This window comes from Pristiophorus japonicus, chromosome 9, assembly GCF_044704955.1.
Source record: "Pristiophorus japonicus isolate sPriJap1 chromosome 9, sPriJap1.hap1, whole genome shotgun sequence".
Classification (NCBI taxonomy): Eukaryota; Metazoa; Chordata; class Chondrichthyes; family Pristiophoridae; genus Pristiophorus; species Pristiophorus japonicus.
The window spans coordinates 46791621-46814616 of record NC_091985.1 but is presented as its reverse complement, the minus strand read 5'-3'; the positions used below and the strand labels follow the sequence as shown (position 1 = coordinate 46814616).

Genomic DNA, 22996 nt, shown 5'->3' with positions numbered 1-22996 from the left:
CTCCTTAAATGCATCTATACTATCCGCTTCAACCACTCTCTGTAGTAACGGGTTCGACATTCTCACCGCTCTGGGTAAAAAAATGTTTCTTCTGAATTCCCTATTGGATTTCTTGGTGACTATTTTATTTGATGGCCTCTAGCTATACTCCTCTTTGCAAGTGGAAACATTCTCTCTGTATCCACTCTATCAAAACCATTCATAATTTTAAAGACCTCTATTAAGTCACCCCTAAGCCTTATTTTTTCAAGAGAAAAGAGACCCAGCCTCTTTATCTTTTCCTGATATGTATACCCTCGCATTTCTAGTTTCATCCTTGTAAATCTTCTCTGCACCCTCTCCAGTGCCTCTATATCCTTTTTATAATATGGTGACCAGAACTGTACGCGGTATTCTAACTGTGGTCTAACCAAGGTTTGATACAGGTTTAGCATAACTTCCCTACCTTTCAATTCTATACCTCTAGAAATAAACCCTAGTGTGTCGCAACTTTTAGTGATTTGTGTATTTGTGCTCCGAGATCCCTTTGTTCCTCTACCCCACCTAGACTCGCACCCTCCAAGTAATGTGACCTCCTTAGTCTTCCTACCAAAATGTAATACCTCACATTTATTTGTTGAACTTCATTTGTCAATTATATGCCCATTATGAAAGTTTATTAATGCCCTCCTGTAATTTGTTTCAGTCCTCCTCAGTATTGACTATCAACAACAACAACAACTTGTATTTATATAGCGCCTTTAACGTAGTAAAATGTCCCAAGGCACTTCACAGGAGAGTCATCAGACGAAGTTTGACACCAAGCCACATAAGGAGAAATCAGGACAGCAGTTTGGTCAAAGAGGTAGGTTTTCAGGAGTTTCTCGAAGGAGGAAAGCAAGGCAGAGAGATTTAGGCAGGGAATTCCAGAGCTTAGGGCCTAGGCAACAGAAGGTACAGCCACCAATGGTTGAGCGATTATAATCAGGGATGCTCGGCAGGGGATGGGCGGGGGTGGGGGGGGCTGATGTGGGGTTGGAGGAGATTACAGAGATGGGGAGGGGAGAGGCCATGGAGGGATTTGAAAACCAGGATGAGAATTTTGAAATCGAGTTGTTGCTTAACAGGGGTCATGTAGGTCAGCGAGCACAGGGGTGATGGGTGAGCAGGACTTGGTGCCAATTAGGACACGGGCAGACGAGTTTTGGATCACCTCTCGTTTACGTAGGGTAGAATGTGGGAGGCCAACCAGGAGTGCGTTGGAATAGTCAAGTCTAGAGGTAACAAAGGCATGGATGAGGGCTTCAGCAGCAGATGAGCCGAGGCAAGGGCAGAGATGGACAATGTTACGAAGTTGGAAATAGGCAGTTTTAGTTATGCTGAGGTTATGTGGTCAAAAGCTCATTTCAGGGTCAAATATGACACTGCAAGTTTGCGAACAGTCTGGTTCAACCTCTGACAGAAGTTGGGGAGAGGGAAGGAGTCAGTGGCTGGGGAATGGAGTTTGTGGCAGAGGACGAAAACAATGGCTTCGGTCTTTCCAATGTTCAATTGGAAAACATTTCTTCTCGTCCAGAACTGGGAGTCAGACAAGCAGTCTGACAAGTTAGAGGTCATGGAGGGGGTCAAGAGAAGTGATCGTGAGTTGGAGCTGGGTGTCACCAGCGTACATGTGGAAACTGATGCTGTGTTTTCAAATGATGTCGCCAAAGGGCAACATGTAAATGAGATAGATCCTTGGGGGACACCAGAGGTAATGATGTGAGGGCAGGAAGAGAAGCCATTGCAGGTGATTCTCTGGCTACAATTAGATAGCTAATTTGGTGTCATCCGCAAATTTAGAAGATAGTTACTGATGAGGAAGGATGTTCAGCCCCTCAAAGTTCATCCACTCAGAAAAATCCTAAAGTCCCCTCCATTGCAGCATCTCATCATTTCTTAAAAGATTGCAGGGTTTCACCGCCAATGTCCTTCCTTGTATAAAGAAGGATTTCTTGACATCAGACCTAAATTTACCTTTTACTAGTTTAAGCCATTGTCCTACTCTCACGATTTAACTTCAAAGTAATATTCCAGATTTACCTTTTCCATTCCCATAACTATCGCATATATCTCTATATGATCACCTCTCAGACACTTCCTTTCCAGGCTGAAAAGTGCAAATTTCTCCAGTTTTTCCTCAACTCAGACATTTGACACTAAGCAGCAACAGCAGCATCATCATCATCATAGGCAGTCCCTCGGAATTGAGGAAGACTTGCTTCCACTCCCAAAGTGAGTTCTCTGATGGCTGAACAGTCCAATACAAGAGCCACAGACCCTGTTACAGGTGGGACAGACATTTGTCGGGGGAAGGGGTGGGTGATGCTGGTTTGCCACGCGCTTCTTCCGCTGTCTACGCTTGACCTCTTTGCGTTGAGACTCGAAGAACTCAATGCCCTCTCGGATGCACTTTCTCCACCTCGGGCAGTCTTCGGCCAGGGTCTCCCAGATGCCAGGGAGGCTTTAAAGGGTGTCCTTGTAACGCTTCCGCAGCCCACCTTTGGCTCGTTTACCGTGAAGGAGCTCCGCATAAAGCATTTGCTTAGGGAGTCTCATATCTGGCGTGTGAACTAAGCATCAGGCTTGTGACTTTTGTCTATGCTTTCTTCGGTCCCTTGTGTCCCAGTGACCAGAACTGAATGCAATGCTCAAGGTGTGGGTGTGGTCTGATTAGAGCACTCTATAGTTTGTTGACAACTTCCTTTGACTTGTACTCCAGTGTTCTGGCTATATAATTTAACATTTTATTTACTTTGTTGATTGCTACTGTGAATTGGTTGGATAGGTTGAGCACTAAGACTCCATGCATCCGTTTGGCTTTATCCTTAGTTATTTCAATACCATTCTTGGAGTACTGTACATGTCACTTATGTTTCCTTCCTGTGTGGAGTATCTGTGGAGTAATTTTATCTGCTGTTGTTCCACTGATGTACATATTCCACCCAACTCATTCTATAATTTCTGAGCTGCCTCCTCTGATTCCACTGACACTCCTTGTTTGGTATCATCTGCAAATTTGACCACTTTATGTTCAGTTTCTGAATCCAAGTCATTGATGTAAATTAGAAACAGTGGTGGTTCCAGCACGAAGCTCTGGAGCGCCCCAATCACGCAAATTATAATTTAAATGGAGACAAATTGCAAAGTGCTGCGGTACAGAGGGACCTTGGGGTCCTTGTGCATAAAAAAATAGTGTGCAGGTACAGCAGGTAATCAGGAAGGCAAATGGAATGTTGGCCTTTATTACAAGGGGGATAGAGTATAAAAGCCGAGAAATCTGCTACAACTGTACAGGGTATTGGTGAGGCCACATCTAGAGTACTGCATACAGTTTTGGTCTCTGTATTTAAGGAAGGATATACTTGCATTGGAGGCTGTTCAGAGAAGGTTCACTAGGTTGATTCTGGAAATGAAGGGTTGACTTATGAAGATAGATTGAGTAGATTGGGCCTATACTCATTGGAATTCAGAAGAATGAGAGGTGATCCTATCGAAATATATAAGTTACTGAGGGGGCTCAACTATGGATGCAGAGAGGATGTTTCCACTCATAGGGGAAACTAAAACTAGGGGGCATAGTTTCAGAATAAGGGGCCGCCCATTTAAAACTGAGGTGAGGAGGAATTTCTTCTCTGAGGGTTGTAAATCTGTGGAATTCTCTGCCCTAGAGAGATGTGGAGGCTGGGTCATTGAATATATTTAAGGCGGAGCTACACAGATTTTTGAGTGATAAGAGAATAAAGGGTTATGGGGAGCGGACAGGGAAGTGGAGCTGAGTCCATCATCAGATCAGCCACGATCTTATTAAATGGCGGAGCAGGCTCAAGGGGCTAGTATGGCTTACTGCTGCTCCCATTTCTTGTGTTCTTCGCCTCCCCCAACTTCGGCCATTATTTCTTTTGAGAGAAAGAAAGAAGATGTGTTTATATAATATTTTTCACAACACCAGGACATCCAAAAGTGTGCCACAGCTAATGAATTCCTTTTGAAATGTAGTCACTGTTCTGATGTGGTAGACAAAGCTTGGTATCTGTTCATTCGTGTAACTTCTTGTGTAGCTTCCGAGGCTTTCTTGCTCACCTTACTACTTCTACCAAAATTAAGCCATCCACGATCTCCATTTCCTTGGCTTTTCTCAGCATTTGTCTCTGTTTTGTGGTAACCTTGCCCATGATCTTTCTGGTCCCTAGCTTCGATCCCTGATGGTTCAGACTCGAGGTCTGGTGTTATCCTGGCCATAGATGAAACTAGCTTCAACAGATAACAGGGAGCAATTCTATTGACTCTGGATCAGTTCCTATGGACTGGAGGATAGCTAATGTAACACCACTTTTTAAAAAAGGAGGGAGAGAGAAAACAGGGAATTATAGACTGGTTAGCCTGACATCGGTGGTGGGGAAAATGTTGGAATCAATTATTAAAGATGAAATAGCAGCGCATTTGGAAAGCAGTGACAAGATCGGTCCAAGTCAGCATGGATTTATGAAAGGGAAATCATGCTTGACAAATCTTCTAGAATTTTTTGAGGATGTAACTAGTAGAGTGGACAAGGGAGAATCAGTGGATGTGGTATATTTGAACTTTCAAAAGGCTTTTGACAAGGTCCCACACAAGAGATTGGTGTGCAAAATTAAAGCACATGGCATTGGGGGTAATGTACTGACGTGGCTAGAGAACTGGTTGGCAGACAGGAAGCAGAGAGTTGGAATAAACAGGTCCTTTTCAGAATGGCAGGCAGTGACCAGTGGGGTGCCGCAGGGTTCAGTGCTGGGACCCCAGTTATTTACAATATACATTAATGATTTAAATGAAGGAATTGAATGTAATATCTCCAAGTTTGCAGATAATGCCAAGCTGGGTGGAGGTGTGAGCTGTGAGGAGGATGCTAAGAGGCTGCAGGGTGACTTGGACAGGTTAGGTGAGTGGGCAAATACATGGCAGATGGAGTATAATGTGGACAAATGTGAGGTTATCCACTTTGGTGGCAAAAACAGAAAGACAGAATATTATCTGAATGGTGACAGATTAGGAAAAGGGGAGGTGCAACAAGACCCGGGTGTCATGGTACATCAGTCATTGAAGGTTGGCATGCAGGTACAGTTGGCGGTGAAGAAGGCAAATGGCATGTTGGCCTTCATAGCTAGGGGATTTGAGTATAGGAGCAGGGAGGTCTTACTGCAGTTGTACAGGGCCTTGGTGAGGCCACACCTGGAATATTGTGTTCAGTTTTGGTCTCCTAATCTGAGGAAGGACATTCTTGCTATTGAGGGAGTATAGCGAAGGTTCACCAGACTGATTCCAGAGATGGCAGGACTGACATATGAGGAGAGACTGGATCAACTGGGCTTGTATTCACTGGAGTTTAGAATGAGAGGGGGTCTCATAGAAACATATAAAATTCTGACAGGTTTGGACAGGTTAGAGGCAGGAAGAATGTTCCAGTTGCTGGGGAGTTCCAGAACTAGGGGTCACAGTCTAAGAATAAGGGGTAAGCCATTTAGGACCGAGATGAGGAGAAACTTCTTCACTCAGAGAGTGGTTACCTGTGGAATTCTCTACCGCAGAAAGTTGTTGAGGCCAGTTCATTGGATATATTCAAAAGGGAGTTAGATATGGTCCTTACGGCCAAAGGGATCAAGGGGTATGGAGTGAAAGCAGGAAAGGGTTACTGATCAGCCATGATTTTATTGAATGGCGGTGCAGGCTCAAAGGGCCGAATGGCCTGCTCCTGCACCTAATTTCTTTGTTTCTATGGAACTTTCGTGGCTAGTAAGTCTACAATAACACCAAAGTGCATTTATTCACTAAGCAATGAAGGAGCCTATTCCATCTGGCTTTGAGTATCACAATTCTTTTGTGGTATGATGCAATGTGTCTCACTGACATGCAGCAGAGTGAGCTGTTGAGTTATTTGACAGTAACGGGTAGTATACCCACATTATGTGGACACTAGTTGCTGTTTGGTTTGTGGGAAGTGAGTTGGGGCAAAAACTGGTTTAGTTATTGACGACATACAGGAGCTGAATTTGACAGATATATTCTTGATGGTTAGCATGATGCAACAAGTAGCTCATAACAGGCAACAGCAATTCTGCATGTGGTTGTGGTAGTATGAGGCCCAATCTCTAACTGAAAGTAGAGCAAAAAAAAATTATGATTTGTTGAATGTAGAGGAATCTAACCTACTGCACCACTTGAGGTAGAAGCACCATGTTCTAACCCCTGCATCATCCAAAGTCAGAAGTGAAAGAACTTTAATTGATTTCCCTTACCAATTATCTGCCCCCGCCGATTTCTTTCTTGAAGCTGTTGATACCTTCATGGTATATGGTTTCACAGACATTTTCTGCTGTTCATTAATGGGGCTTGACAGTGAGTTCTGGCGCACTATTACGCTGTGGGGAGTATCGGAAAGCCAAGCATGATTTTATCCTCACTGTCTCACTCTCTCTCATATATATTTTTTATATATATATATACGTGGACGCACATGCGCACACACACACACACGCAACAGGATACATAAGAACATAAGAAATAGGAGCAGGATTTGAACATTTGGCCCCTCGAACCTGCTCTGTCATTCAATAAGATCATGGCTGATCTGATCATGGACTCAGCTCCACTTCTCTGCCCGCTCCCCATAACCCTTTACTCCCCAGCATTAAAGCACTGACCGCACTTGATCAACTCCGCTGGGCAGGCCACATTGTCCGCATGCCAGACATGAAACTCCCAAAGCAAGTGCTCTACTCTGAACTCCTTCACGGCAAACGAGCCAAAGGTGGGCAGAGGAAACGTTACAAGGACACCCTCAAAGCCTCCCTGATAAAGTGCAACATGCCCACCGACACCTGGGAGTCCCTGGCCAAAGACTGCCCTAAGTGGAGGAAGTGCATCTGGGAGGGTGCTGAGCGCCTCGAGTCTCATCGCTGAGTGTAGGCAGTGGATAGACCGTGCGGCAAACCTGTCCCACCTTCCCTTACCCTTAACGACTGTCTGTCCCACCTGTGGCAGGGACTGTGGCTCGCGTATTGGATTGTTCAGCCACCTAAGGACTCATTCTAGGAGTGGAAGCAAGTCTTCCTCAATTCCGAGGGACTGCCTATGATGATGATGATTACTCCATTATCGCTCAAAAATTTATCTATCTCCGCCTTAAATATATTCAGTGACCCAGCCTCCACAGCTCTCTGGGGCACAGAATTCCATAGATTTACAACCCTTTGAGAGAAGAAGTTCCTCCTCATCTCAGTTTTAAATGGGTGGCCCCTTATTCTGATTCTATGTCCCCTAGTTTTAGTTTCCCCTATGAGTGGAAATATCCCCTCTGCATCCACCTTGTCAAGCCCCCTCATTATCTTATATGTTTCATTAAGTTCATCTCTCATTCTTCTGAACTCCAATGTGTATATGCCCAACCTACTCAACCTATCTTCGTAAGTCAACCCCCTCATCTCCAAAATCAACCTAATGAACCTTCTCTGAACAACCTCCATTATATCTTTCCTTAAATATGGAGACCAAAACTGCATGCAGTACTCAAGGTGGGGCCTTACCAATACCTTGTATAGTTGTAGCAGGACTTCTCTGCTTTTATACTCTATCCCTCTTACAATAAAGGCATTCCTGATTACTTGCTATACCTGCATATTATCTTATTGTGTTTCATACACAAGGACCCCCAGGTCCCTTTGTACTGCAGCACTTTGCAATTTTTTTCCATTTAAATTCTAATTTGCTTTTCTATTATTTCTGCCAAAGTGGATAACTTCACATTTTCCATATTATACTCCCATCTGCCAAATTTCTGCCCACTCACTTAGCCTATCTATATCCCTTTGCAGATTGTTTGTGTCCTCCTCACAATTTTCTTTCCCACCTACCTTTGTATCATCAGCAAACTTGCCTATATTACACTCGGTCCCTTCATCCAAGTCATTAATCGAGATTGTAAATAGTTGAGGACCCAGCATCGATCCCTGTGGCACCCCACTAGTCACTGTTTGCCAACCGGAAAATTGCCCATTTATTCCGACTCTCTGTTTCCTGTTGGTTAGCCAATCCTTTATCCATGCTAATATATTACCCCCAATCCTGTGATCTTTTATCTTGTGCAGTAACCTCTTATCGAATGCCTTCTGGAAATCCAAATACACCACATCCACTGGTTTCCCCCTTATCCACCCTGCTCGTTACATCCTCAAAGAACTTCAGTAAATTTGTCAAACATTAGGTGTACCATGGGTAATTTTTTCTTCTCCATCTCTGGGGTGCTTGGGTCAATTCTAACACTCCGACTGATACCCCAACTGAGATTAGGTGACTCCCGAACAGACTGAATCAAACCTGCAGCTTTCCTGTGTATGTTTGACTTCAGGTACTCATTGGATAATTTTGCTGAACATGCAGAGGTGCAGAAGAACATTGTTCTAACCTATTGTGCCATGTACTTCAGAAAACTAATGTTTGTATCCTTGTAAATTTCAGCAGAAAGTCTCTGTATGATGGCTTTTTCAAACAGGAATTTTTCCTAGATTTATGGTATTTTGCACCAAGCCTCTAACAAGAAACCTACTGTCACAATCTGTTCCCAGGATCGTGCCAATCTTATTCTGTATTTGTTTGTTAAAGATTTGCCCAGTGATTTATTTGTATTCCTCCCCAATCTGAACAGTTGAATATTGAGAAAATTGCCCCATGAGAAATTGTGGCTGTCAACCCACATCCGACCATTCCATAGTGCAATCATCTTTTGCTATCACTAAAGATTGCCTGAAGTACTGTTTTCACTGATGAGTAGAACTTTATATAGCTGGTTATGAAGAATGTTATGTGTTATGATGGAAGTGATTAAAAATGGAAATAGCAAGTTTTTCCTCTGACTATCTTCACTTTTCTTTGCCTGACAGATGTGAGGCTTAAATGGGTCCAATTATCGGCATGTCTCCAACAAAGAAAGCTGAGACCCCAGGCATAGGGGAGTCTTGCAGCTTGAATTCAAGTTGCCCAGCAGACATTCTTCCAGAGATGGCTGGTGCCACAAGGCCAAAAGCCATTTCTGCAGACAAAGGAATGATGGATGACGAGGAGCTTACAAACTTGAACTGGCTTCATGAAAATAAAAACCTCCTGAAGAACTTCAGCCTGGGCAGTGAGATGCTTCGCAGTGTTAGTCCTACACGTGACATCACCGAAGAAGACGCTTCGCCTTCGCCTCTTTCGGATTCTCTGAACACTGACAAGCATGGATTGAACTCCAAGCCTCCTTATTCTTTTAGCTGCCTTATTTTTATGGCAATTGAACACTCAGCCAGAAAATGCCTGCCAGTCAAAGATATCTACAATTGGATATTGGAACGTTTTCCATATTTTACCAACGCGCCTACTGGCTGGAAGAACTCTGTAAGGCACAATCTGTCCTTGAACAAGTGTTTCCGGAAGGTGGAGAAGGACCATGGCAAGGTAAGTGTACATTGTTCAATGTCTCAGCATAGGCCATACAAGTAATAAGACAGAAAGAGTCTCTGCTTCCTTAATGGCTCAGCTGGTAGGTGTACTGGAGAGTCTAGTGCTGAGCCACATATACCAGTAAGGCCCCAGATTTGATTCCTGTTCTGTGTAAATTCGCTGATCTGATCTGGTACTGATGGGGGCATTTCATCACACATGAGCATTGATGGGGGAAATTGTGTCAGGATTCCTGTTCCAAATATGTTAGTTGCTGACAGAATTAAGTTTGTCTGTGGTTTTCTTCCCCTGCTCCTTGACATTCTTTGTCTGAGCTCATACATTAAGAACAGGGCAAGTACTGGAGGCGTTCCGAACCTATGGAACTGAAATCCACCATAAGTGTCAGCAGGAGAGTGGCTGATGTATGAAAACATCATTATACTGAAAGATTACTGTGTTTGATGGAATTACAAGTCTTATGGAGTGATAGTATCGAGTTGATTAATGGTAAATAACAGTCAGTGTGGGCCCAAGTTTCCACATGATTCGCACCTGATTTTTAGGAGCAACTGGTGGAGAACGGACTATTTTAGAAATCGCAATTCTCCACATTTTTTTTTCTGCAGTTCTAGTCAAGTAGAACAGTTCTAGTTTAGAACAGAATTTTTTCTTCAAAAGGGGGCGTGTCCGGCCACTGACGCCTGATTTGAAAGTTTCCACAGTGAAAATGTACTCCAAACTAAAGTAGAATGGAGCCAGTGAAGATTTTTGTAGAACTGAAAAAACCTGTTCTACACATTAAAAAATCAGGCGCAGGTTACAAATTAGGCGTCCAGAACGAGGTGGGGGGGAGGGGGAGGAAGGGAACTCATTAAATTCGACAATAAATCCTTATTTATACTTCTACAAATATTATACAACTAAATCCAACCTGAATAAACATTTATAAGCCAAGAAAAGATTAAATAAACCATCTTCCTACCTGTGTGAAAGTGCTTCAGACAGGGAGAATTCTGCAGCCGTTCGTGCCGCTGAGAGGGAGAGGGAGAGGGAGAGGGAGAGGGGGGGGGGGGGTAGAGAGAGAGAGGGGGGGGTAGAGAGAGAGGGGGGGGTAGGAGAGAGAGGGGGGGGGAGGAGAGAGAGAGGGGAGCGGGGGGGAGGAGAGAGAGGGGAGGGGGGGGAGGAGAGAGAGGGGAGGGGAGGGAAGAGAGAGAGAGGGAGGGGAGGGGGAGGAGAGAGAGGGGGGGAAAGGTGGCGGGAGGAAGAGAGGGGGTGGGAGGTGGGTCGGGTCGGGGAACAGGAGCGCGGGTCTCGGGGCGGGGGGGGGGTGCGGGTGTTGAGGCGTGGGAGGGGGGGAGCGGGTGTCGGGTCGGGGGGGGGAGCGGGTCTCGGGGCGGGGGGGGGGAGTGGGTGTCGGGGCGGGGGAGGTAGAGCGGGTGTCGGGTCGGGTCTGGTCGGCGGGGGGGGGGGGAGCGGGTGTCGGGTCGGGTCTGGTCGGCGCGGCGGGGGGGGAGCGAGTGTCGGGTCGGTGGGGGGGGGGGAGCAGGAGCTGGCCGTGGGAGGAGCCTTATTCACGCAGCCCCAGTGAGGCCATTCAGCCAGGGCTAGGGGCTGCGTGCTTCGGGCCCCTCCCACACAGTTCGGCGCCTGGAGCTACTGCACTTGCGTGCCGACTGTAGCGCGCATGTGCAGAGGTCCCATCACTGTTTTCAGCGCCGGGACCTGGCTCCGCCCCCCCCCACAGCTCGTGCTGGCTGCGCCGAGGGCCAGAGGACCTACAGGTAGGTGGAGAATACCGAGGATTTTTTTAGGCGCCGTTTTAGGCTCGAAAAACGGGCGCCCAGCTCGGAGGGGCGCCCGTTTTTTTTCTTGTGGAAACTTGGGCCCTGTATTTCTAATTTTTAATAATTTTTTTCGCGCATGCACAAAGCTTTACATTGAAAAAGCTGGTTCTGGGTTGTGTGCCGCGCACCTTATCGAGAGGATTGGGTGTGTCCCTTTGGGGCGAGATTGTGCACTCTCCTTTTGGCAATTCAAAAATCTACAAGTTTCGATTTCTCAGTAGCTTGGGGCAGATACCCTTAACCGTGATGATAAACTTTTGCATTTGTCAGATACGCAACTGACCATTTAAAAAAAAAAAAAATGGCTCAAGGAGCTCATCATCATAGGCAGTCCCTCGAAACAAGGATGACTTGCTTCCACGTCAAAAAAGATAGTTCACAGGTGTTCCAATGAAGGACCTAAAATTCCTGGCCCTGAACTACATCCTGAAGGGTGGAAGATGCTGGTGCTTGGATTTGTTTAATGTGTGGTGGCCGTTGCACACCAGCCACCACACGGGCTTGACAGAGCTAGGTCTTGGTGCAGTGGCAAGGATTACCCAAGACGACTGGAGACCTGCTCTGCTGCACGGACCTACTGCGCACACATATTGCAGTGTGGGCTGGCCCGTGCTGCCCCTGGCTCCGAACTCGCGCCTCCCCTGGCCCCCGATCACGTCCCTCTACAGTCTCTCGCCGCTCCTTCGCCCCGACCTTGCCACTCCTGCTGTGTCTGCCTTCTCCAATCACCGACCTGAACCTTGATGACGTACCTCTTCGCTGCCGTCACAGCTTGCGCTGCTCTCTGGAGTGGTATGCCTCCACGCTGCTCCTTTTATGGCCCCGACGTGCCGCTGGTGTCAAGGAGCGAATGTTTAATTGTCACACTGCTCCTTTAAATATGCTGTGATTGGCTCTAGAATGAAATACTTGGAAACTATACAAACTGTTCAAATGCACTTGGACTGAAATCCAGTTGAGCTCATGACTATCAATAGACACTTCAGTCTGTTAATCCATTTAAGTCATGTATGCACTGATGAGGGAGAAGTTCACTCAGAGCAAACTAAACCCGAGGAAGACAGCTTATATTCTGTAGTGTTATTGACTCAATTTCGAATATCAAGTGGACAACACAAAAAGAATGGTCACCACAAAAGGTTGGTGGAAGAAATTAAGAATCGGGAGGCAAAAATATTTAAATACTAAAATTGCAGGATTTAAAAGGGTACTTGTGCATGAAACACAAAAGGATAGTATGCAGGTACAGCAAGTGATCAGGAAGGCCAATGGTATCTTGGCTTTTATTGCAAAGGGGATGGAGTATAAAAGCAGGGAAGTCTTGCTACAGCTATATAAGATATTGGTGAGGCCACACCTGGAATACTGCGTGCCGTTTTAGTTTCCATATTTACGAAAGGATATACTTGGTCTGGAGGCAGTTCAGAGAAGGTTCATTAGGTTGATTCCGGGGATGAGGGGGTTGACTTATGAGGAAAGGTCGAGTAGGTTGGACCTCTACTCATTGGAATTCAGAAGAATGAGAGATGATCTTATCGAACCGTATAAGATTATGAGGGGGCGAGACGAGGTGGATGCAGAGAGGATGTTTCTACTGATAGGGGAGACTAGAACTAGAGGGCATGATCTTAAAATAAGGGGCCGCCTATTTAAAACAGAGATGAGGAGAAATTTCTTCTCTCGGGGTTGTAAATCTGTGGAATTTGCTGCCTCGGAGAGCTGTGGAAGCTGGGACATTGAATAAATTTAAGACAGAAATAGACAATTTCTTAAATAATAAGGGGCTATGGGGAGCGGGCGAGGAAGTGGAGCCGAGTCCATGATCAGATCAGCCATGATCTTATTGAATGGCGGAGCAGGCTCGAGGGGCCGTATGGCCTCCTCCTGTTCCTATTTCTTACGTTCTTAAAGGAAACTGGAGGTCCATCAGCATCTTAAAATAGAAAAGGCAGGTTTCTTGGGAAGACTTTTTGTCAGAACTCCTGTCTGTAATTTGCATTTTCTCTTTTCAGATGCTGAGAGGCAGCTAAGGTAGATATACTCTGCCAAAGTGCAATCCACAATGCCTGAAAAAGAAAGACTTGCACTTATATGGCGGCTTTCACAACCACCAACGTCCTAAAGCGATTTACAGCCAATGAAGTACTTTTTGAAGTGTAGTCATTGTTGTAATGTAGGAAATGCGGCAGCCAATCTGCGCACAGCAAGCTCCCACAAACAGCTGTGTGATAATGACCAGATAATTTTTTTTTTCAGTGATGTTGATTGAGGGATAAATATTGGCCAGAACACAGGGGAAAACTCCCCTGCTCTTTTTCAAAATGGGATCTTTTACATCCACCTGAAAGGGCTGTCGGGGTCTCGGCTTAACATTTCATTTCAAAGATGGCACTTCCAACAGTGCAGCACTCCATCAGCACTGCATTGGAGTATCAGCCTAGACCTTCTAACTCAAGTCTCTGGAGTGGGACTTTAACTCTCAACCTTCTGACTCAGTGGCGAGTGTGCTACCAAATGAGCCATAGCTGACATTGAACAAGTACAAAGGAACAAGTGTCGCTAGAAGTGATGGTGTCGCTGCTCTCTATCTCTGTAACTTTATGCAGTCTTATAACCCCCCAAACATTTCATAATCCTCTATTCTGCCCTCTTGCGCGTCCTCCCCCCACTCCCTTAACCACACCATTGGCAGTCATGCCCTTGACAGCCTTGGCCCCGCATTCAGGAATTCTCTCCCTAGACCCTTTGCTTCTCCATCTCCTCCTTTAACTCCCTCCTTGACTAATACTTTCATCCCCTCCTTAGGGCTTGGCATCTAATTTTTTGATTACACCTCTGTGAAGTGCCTTGGGTTGTTTTTCTATATTAAATGTCACTATATAGATGCAAGTTGTAGCAGCTTGGTTGCTTTCACTTATCTGTGGTCAGCTCATTAGAACAATTATTTACAGTTTATGTACATCTTTTGGTCTTGTGCAGTGAGGTAGCCCAATGAGCGGGACCAGAAAATTGCACCTTGGGTGACATTTAAAGGGGTGTGGACACATCTCCTCAAATGTTCACACACTTCAAATAAGAGTCCATGATCAGGAGCAGCAATCCTGGCTGATTTTATTTTTCTCCTTTTGAGGTTAATTAAAGCATCTCTATTGAGAGTCCTTATGGGCTTGGCTAACTTAGGAGAGGCTAGAGATCAAACTTGGGCCTTCCTGGTCCACATGCGTTTTAATTTTGTGTGCATGTAGTACACGCAATTGTGACAAAGGATCATCGACCCAAAACGTTAACTCTGCTTTCTCTCACAGATGCTGAGTGACCCGCTGAGATTTCCAGCATTTTCTGTTTTTATTCCAGATTCCAAAGCATCCGCAGGATTTTGCTTTGTCCATCTCTTTCCAGATTGCTCAGCGTAACAAATGCAGTGAGCTCACCTGACCCAGCTGGTCCCAATATTTGCTAGTCAGGCAGACTGAAAAGACACTCTGGACATTACTGTCCCATGTGGCACCTTTGCTTGACAGATGTGAGGCTTTAGGTGCACAGGCACCACTGCAAACCCAGGTTGAAAATAGCAGGATTGTCTGAATCAACAACAAATTTATTTTTTATTTTCTCCATTAAAAATAATTTCCTAGTTTTAATTTTTAGAGTTTGTTGGTAGAATCATAATATTACTTTCTTTTTTTTTGGGAAAAAAGAAAAGCTTTTTAAGATTGGTTACATTTGCAAAGCAGTCAGGAAGTTAAGCGAGTATGGGTTTCATTTTGTGGCCTGGTTTTGAGTTGTCACGGCAACGTTTCCTTTAGCTCTATCAGTTTGTGACCTGCTGGTAATATAATACATGACTGTGATCTGGCTTAACTGGATAAGAGTATTAACGCTTGTAGGCAGACCACGTGCTTCCTGTTTGTCAAAATTTGTTCTTGATTCAGGCCATATAGAGAACAATCTCATGCAAATGCAGTGACAAGAAGTGCATTTAGGAACATACGGATATTGCTGTTAGTGTTGTATGAATGTTACTCGTCCCCTTCCCCAGGAAAATCACAACTTCATCCAGCAATGTAAATTACACACACATTTTTCACCCAATTTTAGGACATCCTCGACCTTCATTTTTGTACAGCTGATAGAATAATGAGCTGCAAGAATACAGGCCTTAACAGTGTAACTGTGGGTCAGTCTGTGAGAGCGTATGGGGCCGAAATTGCCCACCACTGGGAACGGGGCGCACCTATCCTGTTTCTCTTGTTTTTGCCAGTGCGGTGGCCTCTTGCGCGAAATTCCGCTCTGAAGCTTTTTTCCCCAGAGAACCGGAAGTCGGTCATAATGAGAGCATATGTGCGGCGGTAAGCAGAAGTTCACAGTCTAGAGGGACGGGAGTTTGGGGTGGGTGTAGTGTCCGTCGCTGTTGGTCATCAGCGTAGCGCTGATGACATCATCACAGTGCCGCGTCACCACGGTTCTCCCCTTCATTTAAAGGGGAGAGCCTGCGCGATCCTTTCAGTTCGGTCCACTGGGCCACCAGGGAGGGTTTCGGCCGGGCCAGCGGCCTGGCACCCAAGAGGGGGGTGCCAGACTGCCTGTTGGCGGCCCAGCCGAATCCAGGGGCATAATTGTCGGCCTGACTTGGTAGTCGGCTGACAAAAAAAACATGCGACAGTAGGTCCTCCCCTTTTAATGGGAGCCATGCCGCCATTTTAGAAGGACTTCAAGTTCAGTGCACCGGCAGAAAAAGCTGCCCTTGGCACCGCACAGCGGGAGCAAGATTTTTTCGGCGGAATTTTGCCATCGGAGGGGAACATCAGCAGTGCGCATTCTGATGACGCACTTAAGACAGATTGGCAGCAGCGGAGCAGTAGTGGACGGAGCGGGTCACTGCCGGGATACTGCAGGCGCGGAATTTTCAAAATGGTGGCCATTACACCAAAAATCAGCGGCCATTGCACTCCGCAGCGTGGCCGCCTATTTCCGGTGGTAACAATTTCGGCCCCTATGTATTTTGAAGTGTAAATGTGCCAGAAGGTGGCTAGATCTATGAGAGTAAGGATCTAGCAGTGTAATTGTGTGTCAGTCAGTAACCAGGCCGATGGGAGTAGGGGTCTTTACACCTAAGTTAAATCACAATTTGCATTATGTGTAAACAAAACATTTGATTAGCACAAAGTTTGTTGTGTAACTTGTTTATAATGATTGTGACTAGCAATACATGGGGTTAGACCAAGATAGGGTCTTTTTTTTTAGGCAGTTGTATCCCACTTGACAGAAGAGTGATTGTGATGGACAATTTAAAATTGCGAGAGCCATTACCAGTAGCAACAGCTTAATTCGGTAGTGTATTACACTATGAATCTGCTGTTTTATTTCTGATTGACCCTGACTTTGAAGAGTTTAAATGGTGTGATAAGCTTTGAAGGCTGTGCTATTTGTGACAGGCTTGTTTTCTGCTACTGTGCTGAGGGCTGTGGAGCATGTTTATACAAGCTGCAGTGAAGTGTGATATTTCCACAAAGTTTCTAAAGCATGTAGGTGTGCTCTTACTGTTCAATACCAATGTCTACTTCCGGACTCTGGGGAGGAAATATCTGTTTACAGAAAACCATCTTAAAGGGACAGGATCACTGAGCAAGGAAATGAGAAACCAAAACCATTCCAGTCCTGTCACTACTTTCGACACTGGCTTAGCAGTTTTCTGTGCATGGGTTTTGTTTGAGGGTCAGTCTCTGTCATAAGGCATTTTCTTCTCTTCCTCGTGACAGTCAAGATCAGAGAAATATTAGTGAGGTTTATGATCAGAAGGACTGAGACTGACCACAAACACATTTAAACAAATAAAGCTGTATTTACTTTTAGAAAAGAGAGAAGTCTAAATCGGTTGCAGTTTTAGATGAGTGAGAATTGAGGGTATGTTTCCTCTTGCATCACTCTCTGCACCATCTCTGGCTGGGATGGGGGAAGGTTAACTGGTTCTCAGCCTATCACCAATACCACTTTAAAGCTGGACGCTAAGGGGAGTGTCATTGGCTATCAAGAGTGACATGTGGTAACTCCTCTCCTTCTGGAAACCTGAGTTTGACTTGGCACTTGTCCATGGTGGGACAGTTGTGAGCAGGGATACAACATTACATCCTACAACTCTGTGCCACACAAGTTGACTTACACTGCACCTGAAACCATGCTGACTGTAAAGTTTTTAGGAAGTGTTTTTTTTAAAGCAATTTTTAAAATTATATTTCTAAAATTCACCGTGAAATATAGATTAAGCGGTTTAGGAGAGAGAGAATATAACTGGAGACTGAAAAATGGAGAACGAAGTATGGGGGGGCGGGGGGGTGTGGTGACCAAAAGCAAGTTTGAGGTAGATTGTGAGGATAGTTTTGAAGGAGGGGAGAGCAAGGTGGAGGTGCTTAAGGAGAGCTGAAATGGCTGAAGGCTCTGCAGCCGTTAGTAGGGCGAAGAGGAGGGATGCTAATGAGGCTAAAATAGGAAGCGTGGAGGGAGAGTACAGGAACATGGGTTGTAGGGAGAGGGGAAGTCATGGAGGGACTTGTAGATGAGGACAGAGATTTTGAAATTGCCGTGTAGGCACAAAAGGAGCCAGTGATGGTCTAACTTCCAGAACTAGCTGTGTTAAAATCTATTTGTTGATTTTGGCGATGTGGTTGCTTTTACTGGCTTAGTCTTCTCACTGTCTGTTACTGCTGTGTTGAACAGACACTGTCCCAGTCTCTACTGAGTTAGTCGATTCTAGCTGGTGCACTACAATTGGTTTCAGTCTCAGTTTCTGATCCTGTTCCAGTGACCCCTACTGGAAACATAAGAACATAAGAAATAGGAGCAGGAATAGGCCATACAGCACCTTGAGCCTCCTCCGCCATTTTATACTATCTTGGCTGATCCGATCATGGACTCGGGTCCACTTCCCTGCCCGCTCCCCTTAACCCCTTATTCCCTGATCGGTTAAGAAACTGTCTATCTCTGTCTTAAATTTATTCAATGTCCCAGCTTCCACAGCTCTCTGTGGCATCGAATTCCACAGATTTACAACCCTCTGAGAAAAGAAAGTTCTCCTCATCTCGGTTTTAAATAGGCGGCCCCTTATTCTAAGATTATGCCCCCTAGTTCTAGTCCCCCCATCAGTGTAAACATTCTCTCTGCATCCACCTTGCCAAGCCCCCTCATAATCTTATACGTTTCGATAAGATCACCCCTCAATCTTCTGAATTCCAGTGAGTGGAGGCCCAACCTACTCAACCTTTCCTCATAGGTCAACCCCCTCATCTCCGGAATCAACCTAGTGAACCTTCTCTGAACTGCCTCCAAAGCAAGTATATCCCTTCGTAAATATGGAAACCAAAACAAGCACGCAATGTATGCATACATGAGCATCAGATGAGAATGGGATTGGGCTTGGCTGTGATTCACCCAGACACAAAAAAGTAATGCAGCAGCTTGGTCATACTTGAAAAATGGTCAATTATGCAGGTACTGGAAGGTGACCAGCATCTCTGCACTTCAGCCAGTACATTCAGGAAAGAAGGGAAGAAAATTGGCTAATTAAAAGGCATTGTCACTATGAAAGTGCTTTAAAAATATTTTTTTATTTGTTCACAAACATGTGATACGTAAATCAAATAATCGCCTTGAAACATATCATATCACTGTGTGTTCGTTGTAATGAAAATTGAGTACAGTTCTCCCTCACTGAAGTAAAAAAAAAACTTTGCCAATCTCTCTTTCATGAAAGCAATGCCCCCTTAACACTTTTTCAATCCCAATCGTGTATCTGATGGTTGTCGTTGTTTCCCACCAACAAAAAGTCAGTCATGTCACCCAATTTTAATTTTGAATGACTGGAGTTCTAACTCACTGTACTAGCTGGCAAGTAATTTCTTCCTCTCAGTAATCTCTGTGAGAAGAACGATTCATCAGAATTCTGTGCTCATTCAGTCTTATTCCCTATTATACCTCTTCAATATTACTGAGCTGTTTCCAAAAGTATGTCAAATTTGCTCTCTTTAAACTGTGGGCCAAATTCAATCACCACTGGAAACATTGCACATGTGAGATTCAAGCACATCCAGTTTGCCCTTTGTTACAAATATAACTTTACACGAATGCAAGGATCATGGCAGTCTGTCTGTCTACAGACAGAGCCCAAATTGACAATGTACATCAATGTGTGATCAGCACATACCATTTCCTACATTGCAACAGTGACTACACTCCAAAAGTACTTCATTGGCTGTAAAACAGTTTGAGATGTCCGGTGGTCGTGAAAGGCACTATATAAATCCAAGTATTTCTTTTGTTTACCATTCATATTTGCCAGAGGTGGCAGCTTGGTTTGGAGGGAGGAAGTGAAACTCGTGTTTCAGGTATCCGAGATCAGAGTGGGACTGGTTGCATAACACCACTCCACCAGTAAGTTACAGCAGCCACAACATAAGGATTTTTATCTCTTGTATGAAGTATTAGTTCCTGATCAGTCTCCAAGGAGTTATTCAGAGGTTTGTAACAAAAACAGAAAATGTTAGAAATACACAGCAGGTTTGTTGGCACGTGAATGACAAGGACCGATTAACATTTCAGGTAGAAACCTTTCATTAGAACTAATAGTTGTGATGAAAGGTTTTTATTTGAAATGCTAACCTGTCTTTTCTCTTCAGTGTCGATGGACCTGTTTTGTATTTCCAACATTCACAGCTTTTTGGTTTATCGCACACATTTAGTCCATTTATACTAGCTTCATTACAACAATTCTAAACTTTATGGACTGTGATCATACCATATCTATGATGCAACTACACAGTAGACTGCCTAGTGATCAGTGCTCCTCTGTGACTATCATTTTCAGAGCTCAAACTCAACAATATTTTAGATCGACATCAGTACATTTATACATCAATAACTTGGGTCATGTGCCTGGTTTGATACCCAACTGATCATATTGTAGTACTGCTGATGCATGCTTGCTGCATTCTGCTTACCCATGCAGAATATTAGTTGTGCAGGCTTCTTGCTAACCTCCATGTATGAAAATGTCTGCAGTACTTAAAATGACTAGTGTCAGCAGACTGGTGGTTTTGTGGTTCAATCCAGTGACTTTTGTCATTGGTTGGCTCTGCTGCCTTGTGATCATGGTGCTTTAATTCCAGGCATTGCTGTTTTTCTGTGCTTCTCTTTTTCTGCTTTTGACAAAAGGAATTCAATAAGGTGCCACATAAAAGGTTGTTATGCAAGATAAGGGCTCATGGGTTTGGGGCAATATATTCGCATGGATAGAGGATTGGTTAATGGACAGAAAACAGAGAGTAGGAATAAATGGATCATTTTCGGGTTGGCAGACTGTAACTAGTGGGATGCCACATGGATTAGAGCTTGGGCCTGAGCTATTTACAATATGTTAATGACTTTGATGAAGGGACCGAGTGCAATGTATCCAAGTTTGCTGACTATACAAAGCTCAGTGGGAAAGTAAGATGTGAGGAGAATGTAAAGTGTCTATAAAGGGATATATATATAGACTAAGTGAGTGGGCAATAAAATGGCAGATAGAGTATAATGTGTAGAAATGTGAGGTTATTCACTTTGGTAGGAAGAATAGAAAAACAGAATATTTTTTAAATGGTGAGAAACTATTCCAAATGTTAGTGTTCAGAGAGATTTAGGTGTCCTCGTACAGGAAACACAGTTAGCATGCAGGTACAGCAAGCAATTAGGAAGGCAAATGATATGTTGGCCTTTATTGCAAGGGGGTTAGAGTACAAGAATAAGAAGGTCTTGCTACAATTGTATAGGGCCTTGGTGAGACCACAGCTGCAGTACTGTGCACAGTTTTGGTTTCATTTAAGGAAGGTTATACTTGTCTTAGAGGCAATGCAACAAAGGTTCACTGGATTGATTTCTGGGATGAGAGGGTTGTCCTATGTATGACAAGAGATTGAATAGATTGGGCCTATACTCTCTGGACTTTCGAAGAATGAGATGTGATCCCGTTGAAACATAAGATTCTGAGGGGGATTGACAAGGTAGATGCTGAGAGGTTGTTCCCTCTGACTGGAGAGTCTAGAACTAGGGGGCACAGTCTCAGGTTAAGGGATCCACCATTTAAGACCAAGATGAGGAGGAATTTCTTCACTCTTTGGAATTTGCACACAACATGCAAACACAAACCACAATAAACCCCAGATCATCTGGTTTTAGGTGTTGGTTCAAGATTAAATGTTGACCAGGACACCAGGATAACTTCCCTGCTCTTCAACTAGTGCCATGGGATCTTTTACATCCACCCGAGAAAATTTGGTTTGACGTTTTCAACAGCATTCCCTCAGTATTGCATTGAAATAACAGCCCAGAGAGTCATTTAACTTGACCATAATTTCTAAGCTGCTTTGGAATGTCATGATTGAACATTGCTTTAGTTGTAGCCAGATTCACTGACTGAAGGAATCAATATTATGTACATCTGGTAGGGAAATGACCAGTTTCATGGCATATAAAAGATAGTATCCACATTGAGGGATATTGTGCATTATATTCTGTATCCCCTTACGGCATTTCTGGAAAGTCCAGATCTCTTCTAGTAATTTTCACAAAATGTTCGCTAACCGGAGCCAATATTAAACTAGGGGTAATCTTAAGTCTTTTCTTAAGACTCCTTTCTTGCGTAAGGAGCCCAACAAGAGAGGAATCACTACTGGATCTAGTAATGGGAAATGAACCAGAGCAGATAAGAGAAGCGTGGGGGAACATCTAGACAATAGCAATCATAACATGATAAGGTTTAAAATAATGATTGAGAAAGACATACGATAAAGACCAAAGTAATAGATTGGAAAAAACTAATTTTATGGGGACTAGGGAAGAATGGAATTAGGGAAGGTAAACTTAAAAACATTTTTTTGACAGAGATAGAACAACAGTGGGAAATATTTAAAATGGTGATCAATAGAGTTCAGGAGAAATATGTTTCGTTAAAAAACAAGAACAAACTAGCCAATAATGAAATACCATGCATGAATCAGGGTAAAACTGAAACTAAACAAAAAGGCATACACTAAGTATGCGAGCAATAAAGGAGAGAATGACGAAAGGGAATATGAAGAGGTTAGGAAATCAGTCAAAACAACAATTAGGAAAGCAAAGAGGAACTACTAAATTAAATTATCAAGGAATATAAAAAGAAATAGTAAAAGTATTCTACAGACATAAATAATAAACAAGAAAAATCAGGATCGGGATAAGGTCACGAAAGGCTGCACAAGAGGTATTGTCAGCAAAATGTCAGAAATATTGAATAGTTACTTTGATTCAGTATTTAACAGGGAAACTAACGAGGTGGGCATGTCATTAGAAGAAATCAAAAGAGATATAATGTCATTTAAGATCAAAAGAGGGGAGATAATTGATAAACTAATCAAACGTATAGAGGATAAAACCCTTGGTTCGGATGTATTGCATCCACACATGTTAAAGAAAGTTGGGGAAGAGATAGCTGACGCACTATTGCATATATATAACAATTCATTAGAAAAGGGAATAGTGCCAGAAGACTGGCAGACAGCCAATGTTATTCCTATATTTAAAAAGGGAAATAGAACAACTCCAGGGAACTATAGACCAATTAGCTTAATGTCAGTGGTAGCCAAGATAATGGAATCTTTACTCAAAGATAT

General features: G+C 44.0%; 1 protein-coding gene across 4 annotated transcripts in view; it reads left to right on the top strand.

Moving 5' to 3' along the window:
• The window catches only part of foxn2a (forkhead box N2a), a 74132-nt gene that overhangs the window by 18910 nt on the left and 32226 nt on the right, over nucleotides 1-22996 (top strand). For 3 of the 4 annotated variants that reach the window (XM_070889314.1, XM_070889317.1, XM_070889316.1), the window contains exon 3: nucleotides 8934-9486. In XM_070889314.1, coding sequence (XP_070745415.1) covers nucleotides 8947-9486 — 540 coding nt within the window. In that variant the 5' untranslated portion in view covers nucleotides 8934-8946. Of the gene's footprint in view, nucleotides 1-685; nucleotides 845-8933; nucleotides 9487-22996 lie in introns of all 4 variants that reach the window. The other variant, XM_070889315.1, reaches the window with a different exon arrangement.